This window comes from Stenella coeruleoalba (assembly GCF_951394435.1).
Source record: "Stenella coeruleoalba genome assembly, chromosome: 9".
Lineage (NCBI taxonomy): Eukaryota > Metazoa > Chordata > Mammalia > Artiodactyla > Delphinidae > Stenella > Stenella coeruleoalba.
The window spans coordinates 29394236-29420892 of record NC_137155.1 but is presented as its reverse complement, the minus strand read 5'-3'; the positions used below and the strand labels follow the sequence as shown (position 1 = coordinate 29420892).

Below are 26657 nucleotides of genomic sequence, written 5' to 3'. Positions count from 1 at the left end.
CTCAAACCCGAAGAGGCTGACATAACGACGGGTTGGTTCTCTGTGGCTGCATATATATGCTTAATCAGCAGCAGCAGCAGCAGGATGAGTGGACAAGTCCAAGACATACCTAAGCACGTATTACCTCCCGACCGTCACTGTCCAGGACATAGGTTCCCTAACACAGGACAAACATACAAACAACCCTACACCATATTTATCAACGACCCCCTTTCCGTGCTAGTGGTGCAAAGACTGGGGTGGTTAAAGCAGGTTGGTTGTTTTTAATAAGTTTCAGCCCACTGCAAGGCTATCTTCCGAAATGTGCTCAGCCCACGTGGGTCGCGCAGGCGCTAATTACTAAGAGGCAGAGAAACAAGGAGCGCAGGAGATCGGCCGCCCAGCGGGGAATAAACTGGCACCTCTAGGAATAAAGCCCCGCAGCCAATGCGGCGCCTCGGCACGCGGGATTGGCGGCCTCGGCCGTGACGTGGCCTGGGCGGGCCGAGTCGGTTTGCGACGGTGGCAGCGGGTCCCGACCGGGGAGCGGCCCGGGGACCCGGCGCGCACTGCCCGGCCGGCGCGCCCGCTCTCTGCCAGCCCGGAAAGTCTTTCGCTCCGCGACGCCCCCGGAGTCTCTGCTCCGCCTCCCGGCGTCGGCGTGGACCGGGACCCGTGCTCCCTAGTGCGACCAGGACTCCCCAGCGAGCGGGCGGCTGGGGACGCCGAGGTTTGGCCTGCGGGCGCGGGGCGCTTCCGGGAGGGTGGTCGGCCCGTGCCGGGCCGAGGCGGGATCCCCTCCTACTGCCCCGACAGCTCCAGGGGAGTTGCGGGAGGCGCGCCGGCCCTCGCGTACAGGCAACACCTGAGCGGGGATCCGAATCGCTCGGCGCCGCCGCGACCTGATCCCAGAGCGCTGTGGGAGGGGCGCGCGGAGCGCTCGGCTCTGCTCCGGCGGCTTCACTTCTTGCCGCTGGCCACTGGGGCGAGAGGGGTGGAGCGGTGCAGAGGGCTGGTACTGCCTTCTTCCAGGAAAACTTCGCCCCCCCCCCCCGCCCCGATAGTGAAGGGATCACCAGAACATTTAGAAAGCACGAGAAATGACCGTGTCACAGAGAGGAGTGGCGAGGGCGGGGAAGCGGGGAGCTCCGGGGAAGCCGATTTGCTCCGTGAGCTGCAGCGCGAGCCCTGCGGCCCGGGCGCTGAGATTTGGGGAAGCGGGAGCCGCCGGGCGGGGCGGCCACGCTGTGTTTGATTCTATTCACTTCCTGCGGCAGCTGTTCAAGATGAGGGGAGCGGGGCTCGGGCGGAGCGGCCTCGTCCCGTGGGTCTGAGCGTCCACCCCCGCCGCCGGGACTCCGGCCCCCTTGGGCTTCGGCTATGAGCGCTCGGTGACCGGCGGCGCCGCGAGTCGTAGACCCGGGACTTCGGGAGGCAATGCTGGCTCGGCTTTGAGTGGCTTCGGGACAGTGAAGAAACCCTAAAATGGAGGACTTTTCCACCAGGACCTACGGCACCAGTGGACTCGACAACAGACCTCTGTTCGGAGAGACGTCGGCCAAGGTGAGTGCGGCCCGGGACTCGGGGCCTGGGTGCTTGTGTTTGTGTGTCTGTCCGCACCCTCCCCTTCCCCGCTCCCTCCCGACCCGGAGCCCTGCTGGGTCCTTCTGCGGCCCCTGAAGGCCCTTGTAGCAAGAAAGTGCCTTCAACCCCGCTTCATTCCTCTCAAGGTACTTGCGCTGCCCCTCGGCTTCCTCTTTGGGACAGGGCTGGCCAAGAGCCTTGAAGGCTGGTAGTGGAGAAAAGTTCAGAAAGTTCTGGGCTGCGGGAGGTCCGAAACGGGAGTGCGGAAGCCCTCTTCCCCAAGGCCAGGTGGTCATGGTGTTTGCACATCCGCTGGTCCAGCTGGAGTGCTGACCTTCAAGAGGCTTCAGGTGTGCACCTGAGGCTTCCGTAAGAGCCCAAGAGAGGTGCTTCTGTTTCGTGTTTATCTAGAGCCCTTGAGAGTTTACTGCTGAGGCAGCCGAGCAGAGAAAAAGAGGAGAGGCGTGAAATGAGGGTTTCTTTGATGCGACTCCATTCCAGGAAGTGATCAAAGTGTCTCAGGCCCAAACAAGCTAGTAGTACATTATTTTAGGCTTTTAAAAAGTATAATGTCTTCTTACAAGCTTATTCATGTGATGTCCTGGGCCAGTAATTGAAGAGAGCTCTTTTCCTGTCCCCAGCATTAACTTTCTGAGTCGTTTGGGCAAGATTAGCCTGTTTTGTTTGGTTTTTTTTTTACCTAGAAAGTGGCATTGGTGATCTTTGACCCCTGACAAAGTACTTTCAGCCTCTCAGAAAGTAGGGCACATATGGAGTCCAGAGCTTCTTGGGTTTCTCAGCTTAGTCAGGGACCTCTTTAGCAGAAAGGACAGGGAACTTGTACACCCGACAGCCTGGGGCATGACCCTGAATTTGGAAGCTGCCAGCCTGCCAGGAGAATACTACTTTATTTCTTTTTTTTAACTCCATGTGGATTTTGCTTTCTCTTCTCAAAGGGACTTTATAAGAAAATGTTTTAAGCTTTATGTCTAAGAAGTTGCTCCTTGTTTATCCTGTGACTTTGCATATTCCCAGCCCACAGACACCTGCTTTTGAGAAGCACGGCTCTGGTCCAGTAGATATTCCTGTTTCTGCTAACATTTTTTATTTACTTACTTTTTAGAATTTATTTTATTTTATTTATTTTTGGCTGCGCTGGGTCTTCATTGCTGCGCGTGGGCTTTCTCTAGTTGCGACGAGCGGGGGCATTGTGGTGCCCGGGCTTCATTGTGGTGCCCGGGCTTCTCCTTGCGGTGGCTTCTCTTGTTGCAGAGCTTGGGCTCTAGGCACGCAGACTTCAGTAGTTGCAGCACGCGGGCTCAGTGGTTGTGGCTCGCGGGCTCTAGAGCGCAGGCTCAGTAGTTGTGGCTCACGGGCTCCGTTGCTCCGCGACATGTGGGATCTTCCTGGACCAGGGATCGAACCCATGTCCCCTGCATTGGCAGGCAGATTCTTAACCACTGCAGCACCAGAGAAGTCCCTGACATTTTATTATTTTTTAAAAATTTAATTTAAGTTTTTTTGGCCGCACGGCTTGTGGGATCTTAGTTCCCCACCAGGGATTGAACCCAGTCCCTCAGCAGTGAAAGTGCCAAGTCCTAACCACTGGACCTCCAGGGAGTTCCCGTCAGCTAACATTATTGAGCATTATGTGATAGGCCCTGGGGCGTCTGAGGAACCCAGGTAGATGGGGGAAATATGTGAACAAACGTGATGCAGTTGGATCTGTGCTATGAGAGGGGGTAGAGGGGGCATGTTGGGGTACCAGGGAGAAAGTGGTCACTTTGGGAAGCTTGGGGAAGATCTTAGAGGATGGATTCTACATTCAGAGTGTCTGGTAGCCTTCGGCTTTCAGATATGGATGCCCCTAAATTGGGGTTTGATTAGGAGAGGATTTGGGGCCTGGAGAATGGAGGCAGCTAGCTGCTTGAAGGGGTCGGACCCAGGGCATCTGGCTGCCCAACTGTCCTGAGAGCCAAGAAGTTCAGTGTCTCCTCTACATACCTTGGTGCACAGGTTGGGGTTCTGGGTGATGCAGACCTCTGACCTCCTTTGATCCCTGAATACTGAGGTAGATGACTCCATAAGGGACTTGTTGATTTATAGAGACACTTAGAAATATTGATGTTTCTGACTCACTTGGGCCTAAATAGTCAATGACTGTAAGTTTCCCTGTTGCCTATGATCTATTTGAAACCCATCCAAGAAATTGACTATTCCAAATGTATCTCTGTTTATTGCAGATTTATTTAATCCAAGAGCATACACCTCTAGCATTACTTAGGCAATTTTAGGCGTCATAACAGTAGAATCAGCTACTCAGAGGGAAAAAAAATAAGAATAATATATATTTCCAGATCTCTCAGAATTGCTTCCTTGAGTTTCCTCTGTGGGGCTGACAGAATGATTGGACATACAGAAATTGTACAGAATGGAGAAAGCAGAGAGACTTCTGGTCTGAAGATAGGAAGAAGCATCATGGTTTGTATAAATTGAGATGCTGTATCCGAGGAAGGAGAGGCGTCTGTCTTTATTTTTTGTTTTAATTTATTTTAATTTATTTATTTTTGGCCGTGTTGGGTCTTCATTGTTGTGCACGGGCGTTCTCTAGTTGCGGCGAGTGGGGCTACTCTTTGTTGCGGTGCGCGGGCTTCTCACTGCGGTGGCTACTCTTGTTGGGGATCACGGGCTCTAGGCACGCGGGCTTCAGTAGTTGTAGCTCATGGGCTCTAGAGCGCAGGCTCAGTAGTTGTGGCGCACGGGCTTAGTTGCTCCACGGCATGTGGTGTCTTCCCGGACCAGGGCTTGAACCCGTGTCCCCTGCATTGCCGGGCGGATTCTTAACCACTGTGCCACCAGGGAAGCCCGAGGCATCTGTCTTCAATGACAGCAAATGATTTTGAGGACCTGAGTGGGCAGCGCACAGGGATGGGACCTCAATAGTGAAAGGATAGGACACGTTACAGTGGAGCCATTCCACTGGAGGGCAGTCACTGCCAGAGCAGGGAGGCTTTCCCGGGACCCTGGGAAGCCCTTCACTGGCCCCTGCATGTGTGTGCTCCCAACGTGCTTTCGCCTCTGAGGAAGAGAATCCAGAAAGGGAAAGCCCACTTCCTGTCCTATTCTGACAGGTCTTCTGAGCTTTTAGTAATCTTATTTGCCTTTTAACAACTGACCAGAGATAGCCTGTTAATTTTAAGCCTAGAAAGGACGAGAGGTTTAGGGCCAGCCTCTCCCTCTATGGCCAAGATGACTGAAGTGCACGGAGCAGAGTCTGGAGGGAAGTTGTGTTTCCTCAGTGCCGGGCAGCGTGCTCTGCATTCAGCGTTCCCTTGTTTGATCACCCAGTTCTTCTGTGAGGTGGGTGTTGTTACTGCTGTTTCACAAGCAGGGGAGCTGCACTACAAAGCAGGCTACGTGTTGAGTCACACAACTGGTTCTCCTCTGGTGATGTTTCACGAGTTGACTAGGATAGTAAATGGTGAGGTGACTTACACTGTCTGGGTCACACTGTCCAGAAGGCCCTGTGGACGTTCACATACTTGGCCCTTCCACAGGAAGGAGGTGAAGTGGTTTGCCCAAAGTCATGGAGTGAGTGAAAGATACTAGCATCTGCTATAGAGATACACAACCCAGTGGGCCTGGAGCAGCACCCTCGTGGGCAGTCCCTGAAGGATACCAAACTCCAGATTTATTCAGTCTTTAGCGTGATGTTTAGGAATAACTTTACAGATACAGCCTTGGAGCGAAAGGTAAAGCAAAACAGTTTTCTGTTGTTACGTAAACATCTAAGGGATAATAGACCAGGAGAGGAAGGATAGTCGTTCCTTGATACCTTTGGAATCACATATTGCTAGGTGGGCTGTCACATCAAGCCTGGTCAGAATGTCCAGATGCTTTCTTCGTCTGTTTTTATTCCATCCCCAGTTCTGGGATGTAACACATCTCTTTCAGGGGGAAAACAAATGTGGCACAAATGCCACGATAATACAGTGTATCTGAGGTTTCTGAGCATGTGCTGTTGCTTAGCACTTTCTGAAGGAGCGCGACCCAGTAGAAATATAAGATGAGCCATGTATGTGATTTTCAATGTCCTAGTAGCCATATATTTACAAAGTATAAAGAGATGCAGTTAATTTTAATAATATGCTTAATTCCATACATCTAAAATACTATCATTTCAATATGTACTCAATATGAAAAGTGGAGATAATTTTCCATCCTTTTTTTCGCACTAAGCCTTTGAAATGCAGCGTGTATTTTCACTTACAGCCCATCTCAGTTAGGACTAGCTACTTCAGGTGCTCAGTGACCACATACAGCTGGTACTCCCGTGTTGGGTAGTGCAGTTCTAAAGCGAGTGAATTATCAGTCACGGTGGTTGTATAGTCACGATCGTGAAACATTTTTCTTTGTTGCGGGACTTCTCAGAACCTTTAAAATGTGCTCATGTTCACTGAGACCGTGGCTGGAGAGGGAGGGCGAGTACCACTTCCTGTGCTGTTTCGGTGGCTGGCCTTTTGTCACTGGCACAGTCAGTGCCTTACTCCGTTCTTACCTTGCACCCCCCTCAGCCTCAGCAGGCCTGAGCTGAGTGTCCACAGAACCCGCTTCGGGAAATGTCACTCTAGGAACCTATCCCCTGCTCCTCCCTTCCTAGTATGAACTCTAACCTGGAGGTATTACCCCCTCTCTTGTCCAGCCTGCCTTTAAAATTTCCTTTGGGCCATCTTTCTGTCTGGGTAATGGAAAGGCTTTAAGTTGTCCTCAGGGCTTGTGAGTCGATCTTGATTTCTTGATTCGCTGGCTGGCTGCGGAATCATCCGAAATCAGTTTCAGCCAGTGGATTGGTGAACCTAGCGGGGAGAGGCAGGGTGGTTCTCTGTGGGGAAGAGGGCAAACTGGTATCTAACAGCTACTGCGAATGGGCGAGGAGGGAGTACTTCATTCCTTGGAATGTAGTGTAAGCCGGTTCCTGGACCAGCCTCTTCTATTGATTTTCACTAATAATAAGTGATTCATCCTCTGAGAAGGGTGGTGACCGTTCTTGCCCCTTTATTTCTACTTGGATGTGATGTAAGAAAAGTGAGTGACATTGGAGGAAGGCGCATACACTGGAGTCAGATAACAGAGGGGGACCTTCCGTGTAGGGAGCAAGTTAGTGGGTCCCAAGGCTCAGATGTTTGGTTCCAAAGGCGAAAGTTCCATGTTCTAAAGCACTTTCCTGATCCTTTCCTCCTCTCCCTGCAAAAAAAAAGCAAATAAACAAAAACAGTGAAAATCAAGGTCTTTTGATGACGTGTAGTCGAATTCAGACCATTCAGAATTGGAGCATTTGGCTTCTGCAAGTAGTAGTGTAAGATGAGAATGCTACTTCTTGCCTTTTTCCGTTTGGAGGGGAGGGTTGTTGCTTCATTAAGAACAAAGCTGTGGTTAGGATTGTTGTGTCTGCCTGCCGCCCCTCCGCCTGCCCAGGGCCCCAAAGGCTGTCCTCCGAGGGGTGCGGGCTTCCAGCCTCTTGACACAGCTTCTGGGTGATTCTCTGAGCACAACACCTGTCTCCCTCAGAGCAGAGCTAGTCGCCCAGGGGATCGGATCTGTTGTCCCCTTGCCTGTCATCCAGGCGGCCAAACCACTTTTAGTTGCCATTTCTCGTGCTGGAGAAACGGTGCAGGCTGATAGACGCCAGAACTTTCTTCTTTCCTGCTCTAATAAGTCTTTTCCTCCCCCACCCCTAGACCAGAGGACTGGGGATCTCAGGGGGTTGCACTCAGGCGTTCGTATTTTGAGAAGGCTCTTCAGAGGATGCTGGCGAATAGGGAGGCTGACATCCCTGGTCTTCACCGTTGCTCTGTGGATGCCCAGTCCAGACTGGCACCTCTCCATGGATCCCTTGCCTTGAGCTGCCTCCCTGCTCTTGGCAAATGCTCTTCTTGCCGTAGCACCCTCTCTTCCCCACATATCGGAATCCTGCCCAGTCTAATTTCCCACCTTCGAACCTCCCTCACGACCCAGTCTGCATCCGTGCTTCCCTCCTACGACCCTGGTGGTCAGAGACGTCTCCTGGTATTTACTCCTTGTGCTGTGAGGGATTTGTATAGATCTTGCCTCCCCGGCCAGAGTCTAAGCTCCTTGAGGGTAGGAGCCAGTTGCCTTATTTCTCCAGCGTTTCTAGCACTCGGCATAGTGCCTTACCTAGTTCTGGATTTTATATATATTAAGTTTTTTTTTAAATTGAAGTATACTTGATGTGCAATATTTTGTAGGTTACAGGTGTACAGTAAAGAGATTTACAATTTTTAAAGGTTACAGTCCATTTATAGTTATTACAAAATATTTGCTATATTCCGCATATTGTACAATATATCTTTGTAGCTTATTTTATACCTAAAAGTTTGTGCCTCTTCATCCCCTGCCCTTATCTTGCCCCTCCCCGCTTCCCTCTCCCCACTGGTAACCACTAGTTTGTTCTCTGTGAGTCTGCTTCTTGTTTGTTATATTCTTAGTTATATTAAATTTTAAGTGAAGTGAGCATCTAGCACCACTAAAAAGTAACCTGCTTTTTTGGGACATTCTAAACCATCAGTAGAAGGCGGGGGCTCGTGTTCAAAAACCTGGAGCGCTGGGTACCAAAACAGGAAGGGGTGCTTCACGCTCTCGTGCAGTTAAGGGCGTCACTCTCTCCTCTCCTGGCTGAGCTTCAGCAAAGAGGCCATAAACATAACACAGTACTGTATAAAAAACTTAAACTGAGCCCTGGCCTCGCAGAAGCTGGTGGTCTGCTGAGTTTTTCCCTCCGTAGACAAGGTTTCTGCAGCTCTGTGGTAATAGACTGGGTCTACTAAATTGAGCCATTTCTTTTTCTTGGGGTCAGTCCATAGTTCATGTGTAGGTATAATGACCATATTTTCTGCACTGCCATAAGGACAACGTGGGTTGACAAACTTGAGTGTCCCTATGGGGATGATGGAATGTGGCCCCTAGAAATGGGGGCCAGGGTCTGGGAGAGGGTCTGGGTCCCACTCATCTCTGAGGACCTAATCTTGTTGGTAAGATGCCCCAATAGATGAGGTAGAAATAATACTAACGTGAGCAGCCGTTTACTGACTCCGCTAAATGGCACTCTGTTCTAGGGCTTTACGTGTATTATCTCCGATTCCTAACAGCAGCCCTGCGTGTTCGACCGTTGTACAAATATGGATTTATTTGTACAAATATGGAAACTTCGGCTTCAGAGTTAAGTGACTTCCCCAAGGCCACAAGCAGGCATGTGGTGGGAGAATAGATGTAAATCAGGTCTGCCAGGCTCCTGACGTCCTAGCCCTTGCTCTGGGCCTCCCAGTTCTGAAGGTCGGAGCACATAAAGATCCGGCACTTCCTGTGCTACCGACTCTAGGGATCATTTTGGTCCTTAAACATGTGGAGTAGGTTTATTTTGTATTTTTACTGTGATCTCATTTCCCTAAGTGATGCTTCAATGAAAATAATCTATTTCAAGTATGCCTAACTGTGAATAATATATTTCAAGTGTTCTCCTCCTGTGGGGAGGAGAATCTGGCAGGATGGGTAGGACAGAAATATTCACAACTGCAAGATTTTTCAGAACGTGAATCTGTGAAATAAGGGAAATGTTTCAAAGTGTCCATACATGTACCTTCTCTGGAGGGACCCGAGGGAGAGGTCGGTGTTCAGAGCTACAGGCAGCCGTGGAGGCCCTGGTGCATTTGAGAGCTCAGAGCATGAGAGTGGGCGAGTATGGGTGTGTGTGAGTCTCATAAGCTTTTCTCACGTGCCGCTACTCCCAGGGTTCTCTGCGAAGCCTCAGGACAGCAGCCCCGTGACCCGGGCTCGCCATTCGCAGAGTCAGCTGTCTCCTTGCTTCACCCTGGGGACACTGTCTCCAGGGCTGCCTCCGGCCACGGTGTTGGGGAGAAGCTCCTGCCTGTTGAGGGCCACGCAGCTCTGGGGGAACTGAGGAGACCCCCTGGCAAGGCCTGAGGTTTCTTGCTTCCGAGGGGCCCAAACCTCCTCCCATGTGTCACGTCCTCTCACTGTGTCCGTCCCAAGACAGCTGTCCCTTAGGCTGCTGACTGGGCCATTTCCAGAGCTTTCCTGACAAGACGTTTTCCCCTGGGACTTGGAAGAAGAAAAGGAAAATCACTTTTTTTTTTTTTTTTTTAATAAATTTCTTTCTCTTTCGGCTGCATTGGGTCTCCGTTGCTGCGCGCGGGCTTTCTCTAGTTGCAGCAGGCGGGGGCTACTCTTCATTGCGGTGCATGGGCTTCTCACTGTGGTGGCTTCTCTTGTTGCGGAGCACGGGCTCTAGGCGCGCGGGCTTCAGTAGTTGTGGCATGTGGGCTCAGTAGTTGTGGCTTGCGGGCTCAGTAGTTGTGGCTCACGGGCCTAGTTGCTTCGCGGCATGTGGGATCTTCCCGGAGCAGGGCTCGAACCCGTGTCCCCTGCATTGGCAGGTGGATACTTAACCATTGCGCCACCAGGGAAGTCCCCTCCTTGTATGTTTACTACATGCTGATTGGATTGCCTTTCTTCTCTTTCCCTCACAAGAGAAGATAATCACTGTCTTCAGGGACCTGAAGATCTTGTGCACAAGGAAGATGAACATGGGGTCGAGCCCTTTAATGAAAGGAGGAGCAAAGTGCCAGGGAGCGTGGAGGAAGGGGATAATTCTACTGGGGACATCAGATCAGACTGCTTTTGATTTTTAGACCCAGAATCAGGAGTAAGATTTGACAGGAGGAGGTGACTGGGAATCCCAAGCAGGAGGTCCAACTGTGTTGAAGAGGTGGGAGCAGGAAAGTGCCGGGAAGGGGGAGGGAACTGTGAGTGTTCCATTGCAAGCAGACTCTAGAACTTGGGAGGGATGGTCAGAGGAAAGCCTGGGCCGGGGGAGGAGCCTTGAGTGCTGTGCTAAGTATAGTTGTCTTCTGGAGGCTGTCGGTTGTTGAGTGTGCATGTATGTGTGCTTTGATTCAATGCTTAATTGTGTGTGTACTGCATCCTGGGACATGTGCCGTATGCTGGAGAGGGCATCTTTTCTCATGGAGCATATATGTACTACAAGGAGGATAGAAAGGCACTACACAAATCCTTGCTCTTCCCTTTCTTTTCCTTACTAGCTTCAGTCATCCTAGCCTACTTTGTCTTCCAGTTTCCGAGCTCACTCCTGCCTCAGGGCCTTTGCACTTGCTGCACTGCCTTGTTTGCAGTACACTTCTCCTAGATCCTTGCATGTCTCGTTCCTTTTTCTTTAAAAGGTCCCCGCTCAAACAGGAGGATTCCTTGACCTTCTTTTTAAAAATAGCCCCCAGCTCCACTCTGGTCACTCTTCATTTACCCTGTTTTATTTCGTTCCTAACTTCCTTACACTAAGCATGTAAAAAGGGTGGAGAATAGATGCCAAACATCAAGGTGGGAAGCAGGATGGAGGGAAGGCTGTTCTGATGTTGGAGGGGTTGAGATTTGGGGGCCAGAGATGGACTCCATGATGGAGAGATTCAGCATAGATATGAGGACAGAGATAACTAATAAGGCCAGGGAATGGGTGCAGGATTGGCAGAGGAACAGGCTGCCCTCCGGTCCTCTTCAGGCTGGAAGGAGTGGAAATGGGGGGCGGGGGGAGTTCTTCTTTTTCTCAGCATCTTTTTTTTTTTTTTTTTTTTTTTGTAAAGATGTCTGCTGACGGACAGGCTTCAAGAGTGAGACTGGGAACCTGAGTGGAGGTGGAGCTTCAAACCACTTCCTGGAGAGCAACTGCGAAAGTCAACTCAAAATAAAAGGCCATGAAAATACAGTGAAAGCCCAGCTGAATACATGAATTTGTAGTAACACAGTTAGTTTGTTTTTTCAGCTAATATTTGAATATCTTATATATGCTGGGAATATCTAGAGGGTTGGCAGAAGGAAATGTCTGGTGTCTCCCCACCCACTGGTACAGTGGCACCTTTGTAGATTCAGAAGTCTCTCCACTCTGGGTAGTGGCAGCTCCCACAGCCACATGGCTTGGCTTTGTCTGAGTGAGACAGAGGTGCTCCTGCCTCTGGGTGGGCGCAGGCCTTGTGGGGTACACAGCTTGGAGAGTGCAGCATTGGGCTGGGTTGCAGTCATGGGCAGTGGCCCAGAACCCAGCAGTGAACAAGGAGGACATGGCCCTCAGCCTCCCAGGCCTTACAGTGTGGAGGAGGAGACAGACAAGTAAACTGGCAGTTAACAGGTAGGATAGTTGAAAGGCTTCACAGCAAGACTTAGCACCAGAGCCTGGAAGTGGCTGAGGGTTTGGGAGTGACTCAGGACTGGGTTTTCAAAGCATCAAGAGCAGATGAACACATCCACGAGAGAGGCTCTGGGCGTTGCTGAAACTGCCGACTCCATGGTCAGGTTAGGTCTTTGGTGTGACAGATTGGGAATGATGTAGTCAGTGGATGCCGAGGAAGACCAGGCTCAGGGGCAGTGGAGGAGACGGTTGGAGGAGAGGGATTTGGCCAAACGGGTGCTGAAATAATTGAGCTTGCTGAGAAGAGGAAGGGAAGAAGTTGGCATGAGACTGCCAGGGACATACATCTTAAAAATAGAGGATGTTTTTGTCTGTCTGGACTGCTGTAACAGAATACCACACAGACTGAGTGACTTACAAACAACAAACATTTCTTTCTTTCACTTCTAGAAGTCCCAAGTCAGAATGCCAGTATGGTTGGATGAGGGCCTTCTTCTGGGTTGTAGACTTCTGTTTGTGTCCTCACCTGGTGGAAGGGGTAGGGAGCTCTCTGGATCCTCTTTTATAAGGGCACTAATCCCACTTGTGAGGGCTCCACCCTCATGACCTACATACCTCCCAAAGGCCCCACCTCCTACTGTTGTCAACATTAGCCATTAGGATTTCAACTAGCAGTTTTGGAGGGATACAAACTTTCAGACCATAGCAGAGGATATTATTGAAACTGCCATCTCATTCTGGCCTGGGGAGTAGGAAATGCCTTGCCCACCCCCCCCCGATCCCGACTCCTTCCTGGCCCAGTGACCCTGGGATGAGTATGTGGGTGGCACAGGCTCTGTTGGGGAGAAAGTTGAGAGGCAGAGGCAGCAGGGGAAGTCCAGGGCACGGGAGAACTCTTGTGTGTGGACCAGGAAGTACTTTGCTCAGATGGAACGGGTTTCAGGGGGTGGTGGGGTGGCTGACGGAGAACTCGAAGGTGCGGAGGGTGAAGATTGACCCGGAGTGCACTTGGGGAGGGATGGGGTCTGTAGGGCTGCCTGTGATGTTGTCTGAGGACTTTGATGGAGTCTCAGAGGAAGGTGGAAGTAACACAAAACCGGAATTCTCAGTCTTCCCCCACCCCCCCTCCTCCCTCCAGGGCGTGTAAGGGAATTTTCTCGTGGTGTTGTCCATGCAGGGTTTTCCTTTCCCGCAAGGAGCTTTCTGTTTTGCATGGCTTCTCCCTGGGAGTGCTGAGCAGCCCTGCGGAAGGACCGGCTCCTGGGCGGCAGTTGCTGTCGTGCCTCTGAAACTAGTGCTTGCTGCTGTGGCAATGAGTGGCTGGGCTTCTGTCCTCAGGTTCGGGAAACCCCGACCTGGAGGTGCCCATGGTTTACTCCTGGTATTACCATGGGGCCATTGGCCCGGGAAGCACCGTGAGGGCTCGGACTCTTGGGCTGCAGGGCCAGGCTGTGGCTTCTGCGGTGGTGTTGCGTGTCTGTCCTGGACCAGTGAGGCCAAGCTGTCTTCTGACCAGAAGCTGAGATTTCTGACAAGTCAGGCCCCGGATGAGTGGTGAGTAGCCTCTCCTGGTAAGAGGCGCTCTAAGGAAAATGCCGTCGGTCACTTCCATTTATGGTTCTGTTACTTAAGCATCATTCTCAGAGCACCGGCCGGCAGCGTGCCAGCCTCCCGGCTGCCTTCCCCCACGGTTAATTAACTTCCAGTCCTAATGGAGGAGACAGCCAGTGACTCCGTAAGTGTAAAGTCTGGGCCACGTGACCCGGGAGCCCTGAGGCAGGGGCATCTCCCGTCCTGAGCAGTGCCCAAGGAAGCTGTCCAGAAAGGGTTTACAGTGGAGGCGATGTCTGGGCTGCGCTCTGAAGGATGAGCAGTTAAATTGGGTGTGTGGCATTTCAGCCATCCCACTTCTCAGCCCGCGTCTCACTCTTTTGGGGACATTATGCCTTCAGCTATTTTTACGTGTCAATATAAGAAGCAATTATGTATGAAGTAGCTGCACTGTCTGCCTCCCAGAATTTGCCTAGACCCGTGCAACAAACTCTTCTTAGATCCAGGAGAAGTTTGCCTGTTCTAATGATGCAGTGCGCTTACTGTCATTAGTGAGAGCTTTGAAACCCATTGTACTTCCTTCTTGGCTGCCAGGAATCTTAGTACTAACATTTGAACTTAGAAAAGTTTTCTTTACTCAGACTTTTCCTTGTAAATCCTTTTACTCCTTCTTTCTAGTCCCCAGATCCCTTTAGGAATTTTGCCATGCTCTTTTTTTTTTTTTGCGGTACGCGAGCCTCTCTCACTGTTGTGGCCTCTCCCGTTGTGGAGCACAGGCTCCGGACGCGCAGGCTCAGCGGCCATGGCTCACGGGCCCAGCCGCTCTGCGGCATGTGGGATCTTCCCGGACCGGGGCACGAACCCACGTCCCCTGCATCGGCAGGCGGACTGTCAACCACTGCGCCACCAGGGAAGCCCTGCCATGCTCTTTTTACTGTTGCTTGAGTGGGTTAGGGTTTTGCTGTGATAGCCCAAGCTTTAGGTCCGTTTTGGAAGCAGGCGAAACAAATGACTGTGGAAATGGAAGCGTGCTTTTACCTGTTAGTGTTCCAGGCTGTCCAGAGCCGGGGTTTTTCCTGGTTGCTGAGGACAGATGCCAGCTTTGGGGTATTTGGGATGTTCCCAGAACCACCATTAACCACCGGAGCATTTGAAATGAATTTGGAGATTTGTTTTGTATCAGGGTGCTGGTTAATGGCTGACCAAGCAATCTCGGGGGGCTCCTGTGCCTTTTGATTGCTGGGGAATAGGTCTGCTCTGGCCCAGGTGCCGCCTGAAGCTGATGATCCAGAGCCATAAATTGTTAAAACTGGAAAGGACCAGATATCAGCCCAGTCCTCTCATGTGATAGATCCAGATGGGTTCAGGGATCCTTTTGAAGTCACCTAGCTAGTCAGTGAGATGAGAACCTTGGTCTCTTAACTCTCATTTCCGGGCCCATATGTATTAGTCTAAGGATTCTTAGACCTTTTGAACTGCTCACTTTTGCAAAGAGCATTGAATAGGAGACTTTAGCCATTATCTGGCTGTATGACCTTGGGCAAATTGGTCTGACTGAACCCAGTTACTCATTGGTAAATGGAGATAACGTATTCCTTACTGCTTCACAGAGTTAACCTTCTCTCATCCCAGGTACAGACACATTGTAGGCACAACCATCGTTTTCTCCTTCCCCATTTCAAAGGAAGACAAAGACGCGCCTCTTGGGCTCAGGCTGCTCTCTCCACCTGTGCATCGCATCCCAGCCCTTTCCCTCGCAGCTTCTTTTTTTGTAACGTCCTTTGTGCGCGCTTTCGCTCTGCGTTGTGTGAACTTCTGGAGGGTAGAGATGGTTTTATTTGCGGTTGTATTTGCATCTGGGATATAGTAGATAATTTTTTTTCAGCTTTACTGAGATAATTGAGATAATGTTTAACTGAATAAATAAATGCCTTAAGAGGTAATGTATGCTGAGTCCCTCTCGAAGCTATATATGTTTGTGTATGTATGTTCAAGTGCTCACATACATAAATCCATGTATGTGAGGTAAGACTGTTTCTCAGCCTGTTGCTGAGTCGATGTCTGTGGGAAGACAGCGAATTCCCTGTCCTGTCATCTCTGCGGATGAAGATTAAGGCTGGGGCTTCCTTGGTGGCGCAGTGGTTGAGAGTCCGCCTGCCGACGCGGGGGACACAGGTTTGTGCCCCAGTCCGGGAAGATCCCACATGCTGCGGAGCGGCTGGGCCCGTGAGCCATGGCCGCTGAGCCTGCACGTCCGGAGCCTGTGCTCCGCAACGGGAGAGGCCACAACAGTGAGAGGCCCGCGTACCGCAAAAACAAAAAACAAAAAAACATTAAGGCTGATTCTGGTCCTGCTGGACTTCCTTAGGGAGTGAGAATAAGCAGTACAAAGTGTAAAGCTCTGGTAGGGAGAATGGTTTTGTTAGATGGAAATAGGGCAATAATAAAACGGGAGGAGACAGCTAGTTTTTGTGAGACATAGAGTAACTGAGTTAATAGAAACTAGCTTCTGATATGGAGATAACTCTGATTCTGACTTGGAGCATATTAGCTCTAACACTGCCCTTTGAAATGCTAATCAACGGGCGATTTAATTATTCTCTATTATTCTACCTTTGGAGACTGGAAGCAGGGGGAGCTGCTAAAGCCCTGAAGAAACAGCTCTGGGCCTGGAGAGGGGTCTCCACTTTGTGATTTGAACTTAGCAGTATTCAAAATGGTTTAGCTTCGACTCTACACTTTAGAGCAGTGCTTCACAAATTTAAATGTGCACACAGATCATGTGAGGCTCTTGTTAAAATGTAGATTCTGATTCAGTAGATCTGGGGCAAGGCCCAAGGTTCTGCATTTTTTACAGGCTCTCATGTGGTGCCGGTGCTGCTGGGCCACAGACCACTCTGCGTAGCAAGCGTTTAGAAGGAAGTAGGAGGCCTTCCAGAGTTAACTCTGCTATTTCTTTGGTCTGGATTCCTGGTTACTTCAACAGCAGGAGGCCTAAAGCTAAGGCCTTGGCTTGGAGAAAGGAGACCCTGTGAGAAACAGTTCTGCCGTCTTCTAAATAGTTTGTCCCATCTTGGGAGTCCCAGAGAGACTGTATCTTAACAGTAGAATACCTGATATTCATGAAGATGATTTGGGATTCTAGACAGTGGACTGTCTAGAAGGCAAGCAGCAAAGTATTCATTAAAGATTAGATGTATTTTCATAAATGATTGAAACCAGTTAGCCTTCCATGGATAAGTTCAACAGTCTAAAACAACCACTTACGAGGAAGTCTTCATTCCTGAAAGATAAACACTTTACTGTAGTACTTTGCTAATGGGGTGCTCTCTGCAACGTGATCTCTTTGTCTAGACCAGCAGTTAGCATGCTAGGCTGCTGTTTCCCTGAGAAGTATACATGGAATCTGCTGTTGCATTGAATCCTGTTTCCATCACTTATTGGTACTGAGATTTGGGGCAAGCTATTTCCTGGAGCCTGTGTGGCCACCTGTAAAATAGTCATAGTATCATTTCACCCCAGGATTTTTTAGAAGGTATACAAAAGCTTTTGGCGTAGGCACCATCTGTTCACCATTATACCCCTCTCCCCTCCCCATTTCGATCCTGGTTGGCAAACTTGCTGTACCATTTGGAGAATAGTGATTCATGTTGGCTCCCTCTCACCTGAACCTCTTCACTGGCCTCTTTCTATTGGTAAGAGCTCTTGTGAGGTATGCGCACACCTTTACAGACTGTTGCCAATACCTGGAGCTCATAAGGAGATGGGAGCAAATACTCTTGACTTCTTAGAATAGACCAGAAGAGTTGAGTTGAAACTTTTTCACAAGGCAGAAACAATGGGTTTCTCATAAATGGGTTGTCCGTTAACACATTTTATGTTAAATACACATATCTTGTGTGGGAATAAGTTAACAGTGATCAGTGATTTGTCCCTGGGTCTCTTGCCTAACACATGGTCCTAGTTTCAGACTCTTGTGTCTGCTGTGTTGTCTTATCTAGCTGACGTGGTGATAAGACCTCAAGTTTAGTAAGGGTGTGGCTGGAGTAGTTCAGCTTCCTTTGTGCTGTGTAACATTTGAATTGCAGTGGCCTTGGTCTGGAGTGTGGTTTATCCCTGGTGAGGTCAGGGACACCAGATACACGTGGCTTTGCTTCACTCTTCCCTCCCAGCTTTGCCTGCCTGGCTCTTCTTTGGATTCTTACCTTTAGAAGCAGAGAACTTGGGAATGCAGGTTCCTGTGCCCTTCCCGTCTCTGAGCTTTTGTTTTCTGGCTGCTCATATTCTGTATCCTGCTGTTCTTTGCTCAGACGTTGCCAAAACAGTCTTTAAGACTGATTCTTGAAAGACTTCAGCTTTGACTTTTCAGAACTAAGATTACCTGATATTCTCATTGGCCATAAGGTAGTGTTTCCTCATCAGGTGTTAAACCCTTACCACCTTATTCTGTAAGCTCTGTAAATAAGTTCTATCAACCTAATACACATTATACATTATTAGTATATACTACTACTATTTTTATATTACTAATACTTTAACTTTTCAGTTCCTGTAACTGAAACCATCTAGCCAGTGACCCTGATTTAGATATCCTATTTCAGAGTTGCTTCTAACTTGCTGTATGATTTTAGGCAAATAATTTAACAACACTCACTGGACCTAAATTTACCTTAACCTGTAAAATCAGGATTGGATCAGATCAGTTTTTCAAACCATTCTTTGGAGTTGGTTGGGGTAGGGATGGGAGTAACAAGAAATCTCGAAGGGTAGAACCCCAGGCTCCTCATTCAGATGATTCTACGTTGCGTTTACTTTTAGATTACATTAAGCAAGGACACTTAAGCTGTATCACAAATAGGTCCAAGCTCACGATGGCACTTGACGTCATCTAAGCCTGGTTTCTTACTGTTTTCACCAAGGCTCTCGGCTGGCCATCCTGTGCTCCTGTCCCTTTGCTTCTGCTAGTACTGTTCCAGCAGCTTGTGGATTATCTGTAAGCCTCCCTTCCCCATCCAGGCCTTCCCAGTCTTCAAAAGGCCCTAATGTAAAAATGTCCTGTCCCTTCAAGAAACCTTCTCCAGGGACTTCCCTAGTGGTCCATGGTTAAGACTCCGCGCTCCCAGTGTAGGGAGCCCCAGGTTCGATCTCCGGTCAGGGAACTAGTCCCACATGCTGCAACAAAGAGAGCCCACGTGTCGCAACGAAGATCATGTATGCCACAACTAAGAGACCTGGTGCAGCCAAATAAAAACCAGACTTCTCCAGTTAGTTGTCCATCTTCCCCAAATACGTTCTCTACTCTGGTGGCTCAGTACACTCTGCCCTTCTGGCCGTTGTTTGTGTGAAGCTCAGAGGGGCAGGATCCTGGTTCCTCCATTCTAAAACACCATAATGCCTTGCACTGTATCTTTCTAAAGTGCCATGGGTTTATCATATGGCTCAAAAACTCTTTTCTCTTTCAGGATCGAATCATCAATTTAGTTGTTGGCAGCTTAACATCCTTGTTGATTCTAGTAAGTATCTTTGTGTCTCACCCAGGCTCTTAGCCAAAGTTTTGAAAACCTTAATATTGTGGTTCAATCAACTCTCCAAAAAAAAAAAAAAAAAAATTAGAAGGGGCCAGTACATGAGCAAGTGGAATATTCCAATCATAGTTAAAGTAATGCTTTCAATTTTGTTGACACTTAAACAAAACTGCACTTGGTAAGTGGAGTAGCTAATTGATTTCCACTCTCACCCCCTGGTTGAAGGTGAAATAGCACAAATCAAATAACTTGGTTTTCTGGGTTTGCCTAGTAAATCTGTACTATGTCAGTGGCTGCCAGTAACTCTCTTCTGTACATAACCCAACTTCCCCATTTCTGCTCAGGCCTTTACTTTTATTTGGTTCTTGAAGCATGTTCATTATCCTTTGGTTTCAAAAGATTTTAATTTTTCATCCTGTGTACTACAGCTTGGTGCTATCACAATAAAATAAAACAAAGCTACATTTCCCGGTCTGAGAATGACATTTCTTTGGCACATTTTCATTAAATATAAGTTTTAGTGAAGTTTGTCTCCATGACTTCTTAATAAAAAGAATGGGTAAAATGTTATATCTAAGGTAGAAACAGAACTATAGGATATTAGAAACCTATTTTTTAGAATTCTTCATGTTAAGCAAAAACAGTTTTGGTTATATTTTTTTGCTGGAGTATTCAAAATAACAAAAAGTTTAGAACTTTTCAGTATAGTCGTTAATCCTGGGGATGAGGTTTAAATGCTATCTAATCTCTGATAAAGAGGTTATTTTGAGGTTGGCTAGTTTTACTGTTCTGTGGTGGTTTGTCTCCTCTCATAAAGGAGGAAAAGGTTAGGAAGGTTAAGTAGAAGTACTAAAAGAAATAACACAATTGAAGGTATTTTAATATTTTATTAAATATTAACATTCCAGAAGGCAAACGTGGTGGTAGATATCATTTTACAATGTGAAGCATTTTATACTATTACATTGCCTAAATGCCAGTCTAACCAAGTCTGGGAATTACTCCTGAGGCCTGACATAATTTCTCTTCATACAGGTAACGCTGATCAGTGCTTTTGTTTTCCCTCAACTACCTCCAAAACCGCTGAATATATTTTTTGCTGTCTGCATCTCTTTGAGTAGTATTACTGCCTGCATACTTGTGAGTACTATTGAGAATTTAAATTCAGTATCCTTGAGGGCTGAAGGTGCCTCGGGCAGAACTCCCAGCTCTGGTAGACAATCTGTATAAAAGGGTGTCTCTAATTATATGCCACCCCTCTCCCCCAAAGCATGTCACAATTCTCAATGTGGGTTTTTTTTGAATCTGAGTTTATTTATCTCCTAAATCCCAGAGTTGTAACCTTGTAACCCTAAAAGGAAACTCCGCTCCCTTGATAGCAAACAAACAAAAAAAAGACTTAGGTCGCCAAAGATTTGATGTGATGTATTTAATTCATCTTCCTTCAAGAACTACATACAAAGCCCAACAGGCTTTGGGAAATGCCATTACTCCTCTGTTTCTAATAATTACAAAACTAGTTTGTTTTAATCTTTGAGCTTTATCTCCCCAAATGAAAGTAATTAACACCAAAATCTCTGGAAACCTAAGGCTACAGTTGTACCTTTGTCACAAGAATGTTCAATTTTACTACAAAGAAGCCGTTCTTTTAGGTAAAGAAATAAAGATGGTGGTGGACTCCCAGTTGGGTATTTGCCAAGTGTTCGGTCATTTCATTAGCTGGCTGTTGTTTTCATTTCCCTTGAGGAGAGGCAGAATTAAAGCAGTAAACTCTTAAAGATAATTGTTCTGACTCACATAAGGTTTAAATCATAATAATGGGCTTATCTGAGTTAAAGTTAAACCAGAGGACATTTCCCAGATTCAAACTCACTGATTCTGCTATATTCCTGAGGAAAGAATTGGCCCATCCCACTTTGAGAGCCTTGGGAAAATGCTCTCCTCTCACTCCCAGCCGAAAGCCAGAAGTGACTGACATTGATCTAGTTGAAACCAAATATATGCACGTGTAAAGCCCTAGTTTTGTTGGCAGTTTGAATAAGTTAAAAAGTTGTCCTCCCTTCCAGTACCTAAAAGAGCTGTACGTTTTACTCAAATATATTTAAAATATCTGTTCTTGGATGACCTGCCAAATGACTGTGGACTCTTGGTTTAAACATTGAACAAGGTTAACTGAGAATGCAAGAATAAAGTATGGTCTTGGATATGGAAACTCAGTTGGTACCACTTGAATTATAAAGAATAAGAATAAAATTCTGGCTGCATTAGTCTCAAAATTCAGGGGGAAAAAGTATATATGGATAAAATTGGTCACAGTGGAAAAGAATTAGTTGTATTTTAAATTTTTAATATTCAGCCCAGTGCTATTACTTAAACTTTTATTTAATTCTTCTTCTTTTAGATCTACTGGTATCGACAAGGAGACTTAGAACCGAAATTTAGAAACCTAATTTACTATATCTTATTTTCTATCATCATGTTATGTATATGTGCGAATTTGTACTTCCATGATGTGGGAAAGTGAGTCTGCCAAGGAGAAATACTTACCAGGTCTCTTCAAAGCTATATATTTGGACTTGAATAAGAACTGGATAAGGTATGCTGAACAATCTCCTGCATAAGTCTGATACATGATTTTCATGTTAATTGTAAATCTAAATTCCCTCTTGCAGGGGAGACATATCCTAGATCCTTTGCTTTTTCTTTAAGGAGCTGATGTTGCACTTAAACATTCCCCCTTAAAGCTCAAACAGCACAAGTCATTTTCACTTTTGAAATTAAAATTTTTTATAATGTAATTGCATGGTGAAAGGCTATGCAACAAACAATCTTGCATTTTAAGACAAATACTCTTTTATTTCTGTTAAACTGAATATACAATTATTGTTCCCTAGGCAACCAACTTTTGCTTATAACTACAATTTCACGTTAACAAAAAACACAGGACGGTGAAAAGACAACTTTGATTGTGTAAATCTAATTACAATAATAAATAAAATAATTTATACAAGTTTTTTTTGACTTTTCTATAGGGGTCATATTCATTAAAGCCCTAGAGGCTAATTTTGGCTTAACCCTCTCTGGTATAGGAATGACTCTTGATTTGTTTCCTTTCATTACAGAAGCAAATTTTGTTTTTTTAAATTGCCTGAGAGGGAGAAGTTATATCAAACCCCCATCAGTTAATGCACTAAGTGAACGGCAAACTCTGATCCTCTCCTCAACTATTTCCTGGGTAACTTACATAGCAAGACATGTAATAAAAGGTCATGGCATAGGATAGGCAACTTTACTTCCTTTCCCATTTAGTTTTACTTCAAAGTGCTAACTCTGTAAACTGATGACAGTGGGTTCTGAGGGGGTGAAAACTAGCTTCTCATGAATTTTGTCTTCCTATTCTCATCCATATTAAAACAAAGAAGCCTGTAGTGAATTTTCTTAATCTCTTAATGCTTTCCTCTTCGCCCAGCCTAAATCAGCTCCCACTGCCAGCAATGGGTAAACCAAAAGTAACCACCACACCCCAAGTCTCAAACTACTTAGAAGATAAGCTTTGTGGAGAAGGTCACTGGTAAGCTCTAGACCATGGTGATGTAGCTTCTCTGAAATATAAACAGGCCTATTTGAGACTGGATAGAGTGCCATGTCTGATCTTTAGAGATGAATATTACTGCTTTTAAAACAGTAGTTAAGCTTTGGTGATTTTAAACTTCTCTCAGCTAAAGTGAATGAAATTCCCCGCTGACAAGTAACACTGATCACTAGGATCTCTACAGTTAAGAGAGACCCCAGTGCTCCACTCAGCTACACTGTCATAAGACTAGACCTCAGATGATATATTTAAAGGAGGTAAAAAGTCATAGCAGCAACACTGTATGTGGCTTGAGCACTGTAGCTATTTAAAAGCCAGAGGAATGGTAAATTAAGCCTCTTGGGGGTTGCTCCTATTTCTTTGGAGATGTTGTAATTAACAGTGTGGCTTCTTTGCCTGAACTACCTGTTTCTAAGAATTACCTAATGACAGTTTACCAAATCCTCAACATCTTTTGAGTCTTCTGAAACAGGACTGCCCAGAGATGATCCAATGATGTTTGATTCTTCTCGATGATGTTGGAATATGGGATCTGTAATGAGATAAGTTTCAAGTTAATCTTAAATATATACATCCTCTAATCCATGTCAAGAATTTAGAGTAAGTGTTCTTCTACCAAAGTGAAAATTTAACAAGCAGATTTCCACCTTAAGATTTATCAGGCACTCGAAGGAGTTACAGTACCTGTTAGTGTTGTCAAAGGCAAGACAGATTCAGTATCTATAACATCAGATGTCTGGATAAAGCCATGTGGTGAAGGAACGATAAGTATCGTTTCATCATCAATTGTTGTTTGATCAACTTGTTCTTCTATGGTAGGAGACCCTAAATCCTAAGTAATAATAATTAAAAAAATGAGATTCTGTCTCATATTCCTTATTAGTTTTCCTTAATTCTCCAAACATATTTAGGCTTGAAGGGACTTAACTTTCAAATATTATCCCACTTTAAAGTTAAAATTAAAAGAAATCAAAGTTAAGGTCTTAAAATGGACAAAAGTAATAACCTCATACCCCAATGTATTACATACTAGCAAAAAATAATTTTAAAGAACCAATTCAGCTATAGACCCTGAATATAGAAGAAACAAAGCTGTAACACTGTGGGATGAGGTTCCTAAACTGAACCACAAAGACCTGTTACAAACCATCCTCAGGAAAATGCTTCCATGGGTTCCAACAAACATTTCTCAGTCTATAGGGGGTGGAGAAGGAAAGGTTTTAGTGAGGAACTGTGGTAAGAGCAACACTGCTGGTTGAATGATACTTCAGGTCAGGTAGGGGTTTGTGCTTTATTTTGTGTGTCTAAAGAAAATAGGAGGTACTGAGGACATCTTTCCATAAATGATTTCTAGGCTTTTCCCAAACTGCAGGTTTGAGGCTTAAGGCTATTTCCTTAAGTGCAACTTACCTCAGTAACATAAGCCCGGGTTAAAGGGGAGGGTGCGTCCTCTTGTTTAAGGTGGGTGCCAGAGATTTCTTCTTCTGTTCTGACCATAACACTGTTCATCAGTTCTGTGCTATTTTGGTCACTGAATCTGGATATATGAGCATCATTAAATGATGGCTCTACAGTAATCTTAGGCTGATGAATTTCATCTGGGAAAGTGTCTGCTTCTAGGGCATCTGGAGGCTCAGGAAAATCAGATGAGTGAATATCACTATCCACTGTCAGTTCTGCTTGCGATATGGAAGAGGTGATGTCTTCTGTGGCAACTGTCTGAATGATGACTCTTGGTGTGTGACACTGCACTGTGACATTGTCACTTGTGTTCAACAAATGTTCTGGCTATAAAATGTTAAAGAAAACGATCAGTGGCAAAATGAAAAAGTACCCACCAGACTAAAGTTATAGACAACAAATGATATTTATAAGTGGTACCCTATTGTCCCCTTCATGCCTCTCTCTCACCTCTGGAACTTCAGTGTTCTTATCACTGTTTTTCTAGAACCCTATTCTTTACACAGTGGGGCCTCTGCTCTCGTAATATCCCTTTTCCCCTAACGGAAGTCCATGTCATGTAAGGAGACCCAGGGAACAAGGGATGTACCCCAGTGAAGGTGTAAAACATTGCTCCTGGGACAACAGTGGTAGGAAGAATTGTTTAAATAAATGGACTACATTAGTATTGGCTCTTATATTTTGTATCAACTAATCCTGGTCCCTAACAGGTATCGATACTAAAGTGTTTGAAAGGAGCTCAAAATTTATTTCCCCCTCCCCCAAGATATTGTAATTGAAGGCACATGAGTCCATCTCTGGTGGTACTTATCAGTTAGCGAGTCTTTTCTACAGAAACTAGAAAAATCAAGGAATTTATGTAAGGTGACATACAGATAAAGCATGGACGATGATCTGTTCAGGAGAAGCGGGAGCGGCAGCCGCCAGGGTTACTGTGGGACTAGCAGTAAGAGTTAGCGGAAGACCTTGGCTTGAGCTTGTTTGAAGTAGGTAGGTGCCTGGAGTGCCAGTGGGCTGTAAATGGAAAGACTGAAGGAAGAAGAAAAATAAGATCAACACAGGTGCATCAAACCACTGAGTAAGTACACTTAGTACCCATTAAGTCTAGCTTTACATCCAAAACGGGGACTTTAATTTACTAGCCACAAATGTACTTACCAATCAGGAAGGGGCAAATAATAAAATGAAGGGTATAACATCCTGGACCATTTATCTGTTGTAAGTCATTTCTCGGCCTGCAGCTTTAACAGAGGAAAGGCCTGATCCTACTCTTCACTCCCTGTATGTCTATGGTCTGGTCTCAGCTATCTGTCTCAGTCCAAGACATGGTCTCATAAGCCACTGTTTCTAGCACAGTAATCCAGCATGTCTCGTCTCCCCTCTTTATCCCTTCTCTGTAGCACATAAAAACTAGCAGTCTCCCAGTTAAAAAAGCTTCACATTTTCCAAAAGGCACTATGGCAGTGTTTACTTACTTGAATAGATTTTTTTCATAGTATAATTTTAGGAAATTTTTTTATGTTCAGAGAAAATGTATAGAAATAGCAACTAGTGTTCATTGAAAGAAAAAACTTCTAATTGAAAAGCTGTTTCACTGACAGTACGCTTATCTTTTGAGATCTTTTATGAAAGTGTAACAAAACTATTGAACAACAACACACGTTTCACAACCATAAGCTTCTACGTGATAATCTGAGTTTGGTTTATCCTAACACTCTGAAGGAAAAGTTTTTGCACTTAGAATAGAGCTGGAAGTTAAAGTCGTATAGCCTGGGTTCTTTAGTCTGATGTGGTCTTGTGGGCTTAGGCCACAGCAGCTCTCCTGGCTACTGACTCACTGAATCTAGGTTTCTGTAATGCTAAAGCAGATACAGTAACTACTTCTCATAGAAAGGTTTGTTGAGGATTAGAAATGATTGTGATGGTGCCTGGCACACAATGGGGACTCACTTTGTCCCCTCCCTCTCTATAAAAGTGAAAGCTAGCTGTTTTCCTAAAGGTTGTATTTATTAATCACATATGATCAGGCAGTATAATAAATACTTTACATGTACATGTATATCATATACATGTGTTTTATTTAATATGCTTAAATACATTTAATGCTCATAATTTTTTGAAGCTGAGGCACTATTATCATGTTTTATTTATAAATAAGAGTCTCTAAATATTTGATTGTGACCCTGTAAGTTAAAACCTGAACACATACCCTAAATATATGTGTATATATTGTTTATTAGGCCAGGGGGAAAGGGAGGGTGAGGTGGCAGAAAAGCGAAGTTGTTTTCTACCTATGGCAAATGGTCTTCTTACACATCCCTATTTTGGAGACCAATGGATTAGGAAACCGAGGCTTAAGTTAAGCAAGTGGCCTAGTAGGAGATCCAAAAGAGAACCTTTTGGGGCTTCCCTGGTGGCGCAGTGGTTGCGAGTCCGCCTGCCAATGCAGGGGACACGGGTTTGTGCCCCGGTCCAGGAGGATCCCGTGTGCCGCGGAGTGGCTGGGCCCATGAGCCATGGCCGCTGAGCCTGCGCGTCTGGAGCCTGTGCTCCGCAACGGGAGAGGCCACAACAGTGAGAGGCCCGTGTACAACAACAACAACAAAAGAACCTTTTGGTTTGGTCCTAGCCATAGGAATGGCTAGGTGGGCCATTCCTATGAGATTTGGCTGTGGATAGGATAAATAAACTGTTGCACTAATACCCCTTATGTTCTTCACAGCAAATAAATCTT

General features: G+C 46.3%; 2 protein-coding genes across 2 annotated transcripts in view; one reads left to right on the top strand and one right to left on the bottom strand.

Annotated features, from left to right (window-relative positions):
• Positions 1 to 229: 229 nt before the first annotated feature.
• TMEM243 (transmembrane protein 243) lies at positions 230 to 21411 on the top strand. The gene is made up of 5 exons (XM_079932207.1): positions 230 to 709; positions 1257 to 1542; positions 18808 to 18858; positions 19906 to 20010; positions 21272 to 21411. Exons 2-5 carry the CDS (start codon positions 1465 to 1467, stop codon positions 21392 to 21394), a joined length of 357 nt encoding a protein of 118 aa, XP_079788333.1. The 5' UTR covers positions 230 to 709; positions 1257 to 1464; the 3' UTR covers positions 21395 to 21411.
• Positions 21412 to 22877: 1466 nt separating this feature from the next.
• DMTF1 (cyclin D binding myb like transcription factor 1) overlaps positions 22878 to 26657 on the bottom strand; it is a 42888-nt gene continuing 39108 nt past the window's right edge. The window contains exons 17-20 of the mRNA XM_079932187.1: positions 24797 to 24952; positions 23873 to 24250; positions 23147 to 23294; positions 22878 to 22994 (exon numbers count right to left, since the gene is read on the bottom strand). Coding sequence (XP_079788313.1) covers positions 22885 to 22994; positions 23147 to 23294; positions 23873 to 24250; positions 24797 to 24952 — 792 coding nt within the window. The 3' untranslated portion in view covers positions 22878 to 22884. The remainder of the gene's footprint in view (positions 22995 to 23146; positions 23295 to 23872; positions 24251 to 24796; positions 24953 to 26657) is intronic.

Excerpts from the sequence above, each read along its gene's own strand:
- TMEM243 (XM_079932207.1), top strand. The coding sequence starts at position 1,465 with ATGGAGGACTTTTCCACCAGGACCTACGGCACCAGTGGACTCGACAAC. Across the intron at positions 1,543-18,807 it reads TCGGAGAGACGTCGGCCAAG|GATCGAATCATCAATTTAGT; the intron begins GTGAGTGCGGCC and ends TTTCTCTTTCAG. Across the intron at positions 20,011-21,271 it reads GTATTACTGCCTGCATACTT|ATCTACTGGTATCGACAAGG; the intron begins GTGAGTACTATT and ends TTCTTCTTTTAG.